Below are 12,370 nucleotides of genomic sequence, written 5' to 3' on the forward strand. Positions count from 1 at the left end.
CTTCCCTCCCATTTAGGTTATCACAGTGCATTAGGTAGAGTTCCCTGTGCTATACAGTATGTTCCCATCAGTTGTTAACATAATTTTTAAAAAATAAATTGAACTAAGTTCTAGGTATTTGGTTTATAAAATTAACTTTACACAAATTCTGTCCCCAACTAATCACGTCTTTCTTTTCTAGTTTACATAGTCCCTTGTCATGGTGTTTTCTTTCTTTATAAAAATTTTATTATATGGATTAATTTTGTGGATTTAGTTTAGGTATAACTAAATTATAAATCCTGCTACCTAGAAGCAGATAGACTTATAGGATAGATAAAATGGGTATATAAATATGCTCCTTCTAGGCTCACAGGGGCCTGGATAAGGATGCTCTATTATTCACTGAGGAATGAGCCACAACTACTTTTACCACTTAGTTTGTGAGAAGGGCCAAGTTTTCTCTCATTCTACCCACAAAGCTCCTTCCCTCCAAGTAAGTGTGAAGAACTGTGAAAGGTTGGAGATTTGGCCCTACTTACAAAGTAGCAAGTTAGCCTGCCACAGTTTCATCGCTTCTGGCAGAAGACATGAGACTCCTGGGTCAGAGACAAAGGACAATTTATTATGCACAGCAACAGGAGTAGCACCTTCTGTGCCAGTTCTCTGAGCCCCAATTCCACTGGGCAACAAGCAGAGGGCCAGATGTCACCTGCACACACACTGGGTTGTGCTACAAGAATGGAACCTTGAGTTTAGGGAACCCAAACCTTTTATAATGGACAGTAATATTCCTGTTCTTGTTCAGAAGAAGGCTCTTTCTCTGTCTTCTGAGGCTGTCTGTCATACAAATGTCCTTGAAAAGATAGGAACAAAGGCAGCTAGTGCTTCTGCTCACAAGATGTACAGAAATACAGGAGACCCATGGAGAATTTTCCCCCAACAGTAGGAAGAAGGAATGGGAGGGATAAGAGCCTTGGAATAAAAATTGTGTTCCTAGCACTGGGTTTTCATAGAATATGAGGAATGGAACTGGAGTTATAAATTTGGTAGGTTAGTTCACTAGCATAAATTTATAAATCTGTTTTTTGTAAGTTGTATTGGTTTGGGGCTGCTCGAATTTTTAAAAATTCATCCTTTTCCCTCTCCCACCTTTTTTGTCTTATAGTTAGAAAAATTCCCTGTGAAATTACATCCTGTTGCAGTTGAGTTAAAGGGAATACAAGTAAAGGCCTTGATTTGTGCTGCATGGGCTGGAATTAAAGGAAGGCTGCTGCATGTGTCTGGGATGGACCATTGAAGTGGCACTGGCAAACAAAGGAAGAAACCCAGAGAAAAGTACAGCTCAGATGGAAGGATGGGGTTGAGCTAAAGCTGCCTCTTCCCAACTTGAAATCTCTTATGGACTACTTACCTGGTAGTTCTTTGGAATGTTTTATGTTTTTATAGAACAGCCACTTTGAGATGGAAGTCCAGAGTTTCATTCAGACACCATGGGAAAATTTCAAATGCATTTTTGTGTAATAAAGATACCCAGATTGGATCTTTATTTTATTCATATTTAATTTAAATTTGGATAAAAATATTTCTCCAAGTCCCTCAGAAAGAATAAATAATCAGTTTACATTCTAAAGTTTTTCATATCCAAAAACTTGTCTTTCTTTTGTTCTCAAATATAAATGATGATTCATCCGAATAGCAGATTCCTGGATTGCCATTTTGTTAGGAGTTGAAAATGGTTTACTATTTTCTAGCCTCAGAGATGCAGATGAGACATATGAAACTGATTTGCTATCCTTTCCTTTGTAATTAACCGTTTTTTTTCCTGTGCCTTTGGAATTGGGTAATTTTACCGTAAGTCTAGCACTTAGTAACACTTTTGATCTGAAGATTCAAGTCTGTCTAAGCAAAGGGCACTTTTTTTCTTATATTTCTTTGATTATTTCCTCACCATCTGTTTCTTACTCTCCTGCTTTATGTATTAAATATATTTTTTCATACTGAGTATCCTGAATGTATCTACATGTCTCTTTTCAAACTGATTTCCATTTTTTGGTGTTTTTATAAGATTGTGCCTTTATTTGATCTCTAGATTACCAATTCAGTCTTCATCTGTATTCTATTTTTAATTTCCCTACTCAGTTTTTGATTCAAAAATGTCTATTTTTTTTAAATCCCCTTCTCTCCAGTTTACTATCCTTAAGAGAGACATTTTCTAAAGTTCTCTTCTGTTTCCTCCCATAAGTCTGCCTCGTTAGGAGTCAGGTACCTGTTCTGATTGTTTGGCTTCATCTCCATCCTTTATATGAGTCCCCTTAAATGACCTGTGGTTTCTCTTTACTCATTTCAGTGAGTGTGGGTTCCTGCAGCACCTATGAAGGTCAGGCTATTTGGGTCTCAGGTAGTATCAGGCAGTGAGAGAAGATTCTTTTGCAGTGATCAGTGGTAAACAAGCTGTCATGAGAGGGTCTCACATGACAGCTGAGGGAGTGAGAAATGAACAGCCCTCCAGAAATGGTTCTCAAACCTCTAGTTGTATATTAGAACCATCTGGGGTGCTGTGAAAAAGCACCTATGCCCAGACTCTTCCCTACTAGTTAAATCATGAGCTCTAGGGCAGGGCTCGGTGCATTTTCCAAATATTCTGAAGTGAGCAGCCACTGCTGAGAAGCTTTGTGGGAGAGTCTCAGGTTTCTCCAGGTATGAGCAATAAGTGGGAGCCCTCTTCCAGCTGCAGGGAAGAGGAAGCATCCAGCCCAGAAATGAAGCTCTCTCCACAGAGAGCTGGAGGAGGCAAGGCTGTTACCTGCCCAGAATCTTCATGGGACCTTTAAGGAGCCTGTGCCCAGGTAAGGGAGAAGTTGTGTGGGTAGCAGCAAGCAAGGCATGAATCTCTGTTTTCACTTACTTAAATGCCTCCTTCTCCTTCCTGCTCCTGTCCCTCCCCAACACACCTACCTATTATAAGTCACACTTTACCTAGGATTTTATCGTCGAAATGATTGCCATATGTAAACATGGCTCGTGTATCTCATTATTTATTTATTTATTTATTTATTTATTTATTTATTTATTTATGGCTGTGTTGGGTCTTTGTTGCTGCGCGCGGGCTTTTGCAGCGAGCGGGGGCTACTCTTCGTTGCAGTGCGCGGGCTTCTCATGTGGAATTTGACCAGTTAAATTTCACTATAGGCTGTTACCATATTCTCTATATTTCATTATCTTTCCTGTATGCAAGTTTATCTTTCTGTCATAAAAATATTTCTGAAAAGAATATTATTTTGAATTTATTTTTAGGAAAATAATTCTTCTAATGAGAAGCCCCTATTAATCTAAATCTGTCTACTTACTCCTAAATTGTTTCTTATGTTTTACCACTTAATAAATGGTAAAGTTGCCATTTTCACCTGATAATCCAGTACTGAATGCTTAGGTATTGAAGAACTCACTTTGTTTCTCTTTAAACATTTTTTTGTGTTCCAGGTAATTTTCTAAAATGAGTATGGCTCTTCTGTAAAAGGTCCAATTATGAAAAGTTGCAAAGAAGAGTAGATTTGGTGTTTATTGACAAATCTTAAAGACTATATACAAATGAAAGGCAAAAGACTGAGACTTTTGAAGGATTATAAAACTCTCTCTGTATCAGGAAAGTAATCTTAGGAAGGTCCTTCCAGCAAATTCTGGGTATTTGTGGTCATCACTTTTTTTTTTTTTTTGCAGTACGTGAGCCTCTCACTGTTGTGGCCTCTCCCGTTGTGGAGCACAGGCTCTGGACGCGCAGGCTCAGCGGCCATGGCTCATGGGCCCAGCCGCTCCACGGCATGTGGGATCTTCCTGGACTGGGGCATGAACCCATGTCCCCTGCATCGGCAGGCGGACTCTCAACCACTGCGCCACCAGGGAAGCCCTGTGGCCATCACCTTTATCAGTTCCCTTTTATCCGAGAAAAATGCAGAAATCCTGAGATAATAGTTACATGGAAAAGATGACTCTGGGAGTAACTGAAAAAGAAGCCCTATGCATTTTAATGGTTTTCAATCCTAGCTTTATGTAAGAATCATCTGGGAAAATCTTTAAAATAGTAATGCCTGGGACCTACTCCAAACTAAAGTTGAATCCAATTACTTTAAAGCTTCCCAGGTAATACTAACATGCAGGTGGGTTGAAAACCACTGCTCTGAAAACAAAGCTCAGCTACAAATCAGGTAGCACCAGGTTGAGCATTGCTATGATATTCAGCAAGCCAAGGAGAAACATGGAACCGATGTCAGTGTTGGGCAGCATGGTTATAGTGGGACACAGTTAGAGGAGGGACTCATCCAGCTAGAGGATGATGACCCTGGACCATCAGTGTCAGCATCACCTGGAAACTTACTAGACATGCAAATTATTAGGCCCCAGCCCAGACCTACAGAATCAAAAACTCTGCCAGTGGGGACCCCCAATCTGTGTTTTAACGAGTCCTCCATGTTTGATAACCACTGGGCTAGAGCAGGGTTTCTCCATCGTTAGTGTCCATGGGAATCACCTGGGGGAATCTTGTTAACTGCAGCTGTGGTCTGGGATGGGGTCAGAAATTCTGCATTTCAAACAAGCTGCCAGGTGATGCCAATACTGCTGGATGATGCCAATGCTGCTGGGTGGAAGACAACACTTTGAATAGCAAGAGACCAGAGATCAAAAATGAAAGAGGCATACAGTTACCAGGAGTTACTATGGTAGTGGTGGTGGTGTTTATGATGTAAGGTTTAGGCTAAGCTGAAAGCTGTGTGACTCAGAGCCTAGATATGCTGCCAGTTGGACTTATCTGTATGTACCAGATCCTCTTAATTTCTTCAACCAAATTTTCTTTCTTTTGGCCTAGGTTACACCCTAATTCTTGTGTAAATTCTTGACATTTTCCTGTACTTGTGTGTGTGTGTGTGTGTGTGAGATAGTTTTGGTCCTCTGAGCACCGAGCAAGCAAAATTTACTTGGTCTTTGAATCTTGAAAATATGTGCCTGTTTGTCTTTATTTTAGACTCTGATTTCAAACTTCAACTCAGCCAGACTTAAACAACTCAAAAGGAACATCACTCAGCTATTGATATCATCACTAAAGACAGGATCAATGATGCCTTTATAAACTACTTATAAACTACAGAAAGGAAAGGGAAAGCAACAGTATCATCCTGGAAAATACTGTCATAAAACACACTGCACGTTATCTTTAAATGTGTCTAATGGGTCATTAGCCATATATTATGCTATCACATAATGATATACATATATATAAATTCAAAAATATAAATATATACAAATATAAAATATATATAATTACAATTATATAATACATAATATATAATAAGATATTATTTTTCCCTTCTCTACATGCCCAACTTCCATTTTATGTAACTTTTTCTATGTATTATTAAAATATTCTATTTTAACATGGATAGTTCTATAAATGATTTCAAAGTAAAAGTATTGGCTGTATCTACATAAAAACAAAGTAGTAGTGAAAGAAGTTTGTGATAAAGCTGAATTACATAAACCACTAATATTTATTTGTGTTAGGAACAAACTCCTTTTTCTTATGGCTGCACAATGGAAACATGTTCTGACATCCTGGTAAATCATAAACAACAAAAATCTGAGTAAACTGTATTTTGAGTCTAAATGATCTTGTTTTACTTTAGATTAAGACACATTTGTCCAATTGTCTTCTAGACACCATCACCTGGATGCCCCACAGGCATCTAAAACTTAACATATCCAAAATAAAGCTCAGCATTTCTCACTCTAATCTCTTATCCACTCCAATCTGCTTTTCATCCTATGATCTCCACCTAAATACATCTAGTACACCAAGACCAAAAGCTGGAAATCATTCTGTTGAATGTGGTAGTGATAAGAGCATAGGCTCGGAAATCAGACTGCTATGTCTAAATCCAGCTTCTGCCACTTGTTAGCTTTGTGACTTTGGGCAAGTTATTTTACTTCATCAAGACTTGGGTTTGGCATCTGTAAAACTGCACTTAATACACTGATTTACTACAGAATAAATGAGGTAAGAACACACTACCGCCAATGTCCAATTGATTTGAAGTCCTATTGATTCTACACCTGAGTATTTCTTTTGTCTGGGCTCTCCTCCACATTTCTGATGCCTAGAAAATTATATAGCATTACATACATACACAATGCCAGTGAAAGACCAATTATTACATATTCAGGCTACCCCTTGTAAGTACACAGAGAAACTGCCTTACTTAGTTTTCTAGGTCTACCTTTTTTTTGCAGTATATTGGTTAAAGTTTGAAATAAATCCTGACATTAATTTGAGGCAATATAATAAAGCTCAAGAAGTCTTTCTTTAAAAATCTGGAATTATAATTACTATATACAATTATCATCTGTAATAGTGAAATATTATAATAAATATTTTATAAACTAGGAATATTCAGAATGCTAATCTAGCATATTATAACTCATAACCATTATGACATATACCTGTTTGACAAAGCTTACATTTAATATAGATTGCATAATCTAAGACAAATATAAAATAATGCTTCAAAAGTTCAAACTGAAAGTTTGAGGTAGTTATGATGATTACCTTTTTGTTTTTTTAATGCCATATGATCTGTCTTTTGTGATCTTTGATTCTGCCTCAGATATGGAGGTAGCAATATCCTTTTCAAATTCCAACTGAAAATCAAATGTCAGGGGTATCACTGAAATCTTTTTCTTTACTTCACTCTGAAGGCAGTTTTTCTGCAGCAAATCCAAAATATAACTCAGTGAAAAAGGGAGCACTTTTCATATAAGGAAAATCTGATATGGAAAGGACAAAATTAATCTCACCTCGTACATACACACACTCACACACAGAATGTATGTGGCAGGCAACAATGGAAAAATAATGCAGACTGAAAATTGGAGGCCTTGTGTACCAACTCTTTTTCTATCTGTGAAATGAGGGTGTTGGACTAGATGATCATGAAGTCTCCCTCCAAAATCTAAAGTCCAGAATTTAAGAATGACCTATATATTTAGCAAAGACAATATTGATACATAGAGTTATTGGAACTACAGCTGGCAGCTCTCTCCAACCTGCTCTTCTCCCTGGAGCCACACACATGGTGGAACATGAGCCAGAAATAGAGTTAAGAAAGCAATCAAAAGAGAACTTTGTTCAAATATTTATATAGATGGACTGAAGAGGGAAAAGGGTAAAGCTAAAGAGTGAGTTAGGAGCTGAAAATCTTCTTTAATACATTCTGTCAGAGCACAGCACAGAGGAATAAAGAGAAAAAAACTTGAAAAAGAAGTCAAAGGATACGGGAACTTCTGTTTCTGCCAGTGAGGGATTAAGTGCTACAGGAATTGCCCTTCTGCTCTACACAAGTAGAAAAACCAGCCAAAGTATGTGAAAACAACTACAATCAGGCATTAGGAAACAGGCAGAGAAGGGCCATGATCCCTGAAGAAAGGGGAACAAATTAGGTAAACCCTACAATAGCCTAGCTTACTTCTTGGAGGCAATTTCTGGACTGACGCACAAGGAGGGGGAACTTAAACCAAAGCTTGTGGCTCTGACCTTGTTGAGTCTGAGAGACAGACCCTGCACCAGCAATCACACTCTTGGGCATTCACCCCAGAGAAATGAAAACTTACGTTCATACAAAAACCTGTACACAAATATTCATAGCAGTTTTACTTCATCTTATTTTTTTAGCAGCTTCATTTTTAAAAGTAAAATATTGAAAACAACCCAAATGTCCTTCAATGGGTGAGCAGTTGAAACTCTGTACACCCATATAATGAAATACTACTCAGCAATAAAATTTATATATTATTTATCATATAAAAGCTATTGCTGGGCTTCCCTCGTGGTGCAGTGGTTGAGAGTCCACCTGCCGATGCAGGGGACACGGGTTCGTGCCCCGGTCCGGGAAGATCCCACATGCCGTGGAGCGGCTGGGCCCGTGAGCCGTGGCCGCTGAGCCTGTGCGTCTGGAGCCTGTGCTCTGCAACGGGAGAGGCCACAACAATGAGAGGCCCGCGTGCCGCAAAAAAAAAAAAAAAAAAAAAAAAAAAATCTATTGCTTCATGCAAAAACTTAGACGGACCTCAGGGGCATAGTAAAATAGTCAATCTCAAAATTTTACACACTGAATAATTCCATTTATATACCATTCTCAAAATTACAAAATTATAGATATGGAGAACAGATTAGTCCTTGCTGGGGTTAGAGACAGAGAATTGAGGTGAGGGCATGGATACAAATATAAAGAAGTAACATGAGGGAGTACTTTCATAGGATGGAAGTGTGCTGTGTCTTGATTGCAGTGATTTCCGTAAATCTGTAGCGGGATAAAATTGCATAAAACTACAGACCCAAATGAATGAAGGTTAAAAAATGGTGACAACTCAATAAAGTCTGTAGTCTAGTTAACAGTAATACGCCCGTGTCAATGTTGGATGTGACTCATACTGGTTTTGCTATTGAACTACAACTCTGTAAGTTGTCACTGATAGGGTCAACTGGGTGAAAGGCACATGGAACTCTTTGTACTATTTCTGCAACTTCCTGTGAGTCTATGATTATTTCAAAATAAAAGTTTTTAAAAGATTAAAAAAAAATTACCAAAGTGATTTATATACTATATTTCTTTTTTTGTCAATAGAAAAAAATAGATAATCCACCTTCATAAATGTATATGTATATATGTACATGTATATTTATATTATGGATATTTGTAAGTAAAGATAAATGTATGTATACATACAGATATTCATACTTGTATATCTTTGTAAGAGTACAAAAGTTGTGAATGAATAAACTTCAACTGCTAAAATGTGTCTGTCTCAGAGGAAAGGATTAGAGGGAAGAGGCCAAAGACTATTAATATTTCTTTATATAATTTTCCTTTGGATAATTTTCTTTATACATATCTATACGTTGCTTAACTTGTTTCCAAAAATATAATTTGAAAATTAAGAAAAGGTTTTAAAAATGATTATATATACTTTCAGAAGAATCTCCAGAGAATTTTCTATCAGTAACACATGAATAGTAACACAAAATGAGAAAATATGTGGAAATGCTTTGCCCAAACGAAGCTCCCAGGAAGAGTAAGAATTATTATTACTAATTATAACTTAAAATTTTATGTAAAAGGGAACTTCATGACAAATTTAATAGATTTATCTCTGATTATACTTTTTAAAGTATATTACAATTCATTTTAAACAAAAAATTAAAAAGCAACAAACTTTGGGGTGTCAAAGTCTAAAAGGTTTGCTTTAGTTAAGTTACCCCTGGTTTGCTATTCAAAATTTTGATAGCTATAACAGAATTAATTTATTACATTTTCAGTATTCCTTTATTTTCTGAATGAAAGGAGATAATTATGAAAAATTAAAAAGAAACCAAATTATTATTCAAACACCAACGTTTTCATTTTCAAATTGCAAATATGTTCATTCACTTAAGAGTTCCTCTCTGTGATGTCTTCCTTGATTTCTCAGACTCTATTGTTCCTTATATATGCCTCATTTATTCACATTGTTATATTATTTTACAGATTGCTCACATATGGTAAAAAATCTGGTGTTTCAGAACTGTATTCTTTATTAATATTTTATATTGAATTTTATAAGAGACTCACCCTTTTTAGTTTAATTATTCTCTATGAACTTTACTTCTAATTTGGTAGCTATACCAAATATTTTCTTCCTTTTAATGAACCAGCTAAACAAGTTTTTATGTTTAACAGGTTAGTAAGAACTATAGGAGTAGTCATATTTACTATTTGACTGCTTAGGATTCTTTTTTTTTTAATTTACTTGTTTTATTTATTTATTCTTGGCTGCGTTGGGTCTTTGTTGCTGCGCGTGGGCTTTCTCTAGTTGCAGCAAGCGGGGGCTACTCTTGGTTGCGGTGTGCGGGCTTCTCACTGTTGTGGCTTCTCTTGTTGTGGAGCACGGGCTCTAGGCACATGGGCTTCAGTAGTTGTGGTTCGTGGGCTCTAGAGCACAGGCTCAGTAGTTGTGGTGCATGGGCTTAGTTGTGGCACATGGGATCTTCCCGGACCAGGGCTCAAATCCGTGTCCCCTACATTGGCAGGCAGATTCTTCACCACTGCATCACCAGGGAAACCCAGGATTTTTTTTTAAGCAGGTTAGATACATCATAACCAAATACAGCAGCTAGCTAAAAGTTACCTTGTATATTTAATTAATTCTTTAGAGTATTACATAGATGACTCTTTCAACTAATATAATTATTTGTTTTTTACAAATTGGTTTGTAGCCTCATACTAATGCATCATTAACTAAGAAATAAAAAAAAGTTCACATTTGAAATGATAACCTTTTAATGGAAAATTGAATTTTAGCCTATATTTTACAAACCTTTGCTCTTATGGCCAAGAGTGTCTTTGCTTGCTCATCCAGAATATCTAACTTCTCTAAGATTTTTTTTGCCATTGTCAGTCAGTAAATTCCTATTTTAAAAGGAGGGGGAAAAATAATAAATCTCCAAAGCAATTAAATTTAAACATATAATCAATTATTTAGGCATAAATTAAGAGATCGACCTTTACAATACTGTTTTAGGTAAAGAAAAGAACTGTATAGATCATGGAATAAACCACAGAATTGTAGAGGTACGCAAGTTTTTTAGATAGAAGCTCGTATGATCAGAATTCCCGGAAGCATGTGGGCCCCAGGAATTTTTAAATGTATGATAAAGGTGAGTTGGAGAAACTTCAAGATTACTGTATGAGAACCAGATGTGACTCATACCTGAAGCAAGGGCATGCAGCTTGATTTATACCTATTTTCTTTTTGTCATGATTTAATTTTAATGAAAGTAAATAAGAAGAGCTCACATTTATAGAATTACATTCAAATTAAATTGGTCAATGATCCAAAACTGTTAATACAGCACTTAGAAGACAATCAGTCACACAGAAGGAGCAGCAACCAAACTGGTGAGGTTCTGTTGCCATAATAGTTCTTATTTTCCAGCTAATTAACTTGCTGAAAATTTCATCTGGGGTCAGATGGTCCACATTAGTTTTGGGGACCTGAGTGTTAGTCATCAGGACTTGGTCTAATTTATTTCCACTTTCAGATGAGAAAATTAAAAGCCACAAAGTACCTTACAATGCAATACAAATTAGCTAGGGGCAGAGTGGAGGCAAGGATCAGGAATATTAACCCAAATCTCCCTGTATTTTATTTATTTTTAAAATTTGAGTAGACATTTATGCATTTGACACATCTTTGCTCAGTGAATTGAATGGGCTCCAGCGGCATTTAAATGTAAAAGTTCACAGAAAGTATTTTTATTAATACTTTTATTAATACATTAATATTTCTAATGAACATCAATGTCAACACTAAGGTCCTTTCTAGCTCAAAAAAATTTTATGCGATGTCTCCCATATTGTATATTATTCAATCAATATCACACAGAGACAATAAAGCATGAAAAGACAAGAATTAAGAATCCTATGCCAAAAGCTCATATTATTTTGTACTTGGTTTCTTTTAGCTCTCTTTTCTACTTTCTTTCCTTTACTACCTATTGCCCTGGGAGTGAATTCCTGGTGCTCTGCTAGTGTCTTTCCATCCCAGCATGCCCTCTGACATTTTGCTACATCTAAATAATTCACCTCTGTCCCATGATGTAATCCAATGTGACAAAGGGCTTTTGTGGGCTATGAGGCTGTGGGCAGATAGCCTGCCTTGTTGTGAACCACATAACCTTGGGTTGCAGGTTGGAAAGGAGAGAGGCAGGGCAAGGGTGTTAGCAGAGTGTGAATGCCTCAGACTCTCTGGGTCTCCTACAGGAGAGGAGGGGAGAGATTTTGGAAGAGAATAGAGATTATCTGGATGCTATATGCTGTCTTTTCAGATTCAGGAACCACCCCTCTTATATAACCTAAAAACAACTTCAGGAATTTTAGTTTCTGTGTTTCCCTTAAACATAATATGACTTCAAGTATGGGGAAGGATGCTATATTTCTCACCAAAATTTATTTTATTGGGGACAAATGTTTCTATTTCTAAATGAGAGAGAGAGGTAAATAACTAGAGGAACTGGCATATTGAAACGAATGCATTTCCAAGTTTGGGGAAGGTAAAAATTACATGAGGGAACTGAGACATGCTGCTTACTGTGAAAGGGATGGAAAGCAGGTCCTTTTAAAGGGTAAAATGTCTTATGCATCTTACTTTTAGAGTCCCTCATCTTTAACAGCACATCAGACATTTTAAGCTATACCACATCATCTCATTTTTTACACACACACACGCACACAGAGCTGCAATTTGAAAGAATTTTTATGTTTTTGATTTAAAATTATTTTGCTATGAGTAAGTTATTTAGCTATGA

At 36.7% G+C, this 12,370-nt stretch overlaps 1 protein-coding gene across 1 annotated transcript in view; it reads right to left on the minus strand.

Annotated features, from left to right (window-relative positions):
* The window catches only part of C2H1orf141 (chromosome 2 C1orf141 homolog), a 50,439-nt gene extending 39,984 nt beyond the window's left edge, over positions 1-10,455 (minus strand). The window contains exons 1-2 of the mRNA XM_060119539.1: positions 10,381-10,455; positions 6,578-6,735 (exon numbers count right to left, since the gene is read on the minus strand). Coding sequence (XP_059975522.1) covers positions 6,578-6,735; positions 10,381-10,455 — 233 coding nt within the window. The remainder of the gene's footprint in view (positions 1-6,577; positions 6,736-10,380) is intronic.
* Between the last annotated feature and the right edge of the window lie 1,915 nt (positions 10,456-12,370).

Source organism: Mesoplodon densirostris, chromosome 2 (genome assembly GCF_025265405.1).
Source record: "Mesoplodon densirostris isolate mMesDen1 chromosome 2, mMesDen1 primary haplotype, whole genome shotgun sequence".
Classification (NCBI taxonomy): Eukaryota; Metazoa; Chordata; class Mammalia; order Artiodactyla; family Ziphiidae; genus Mesoplodon; species Mesoplodon densirostris.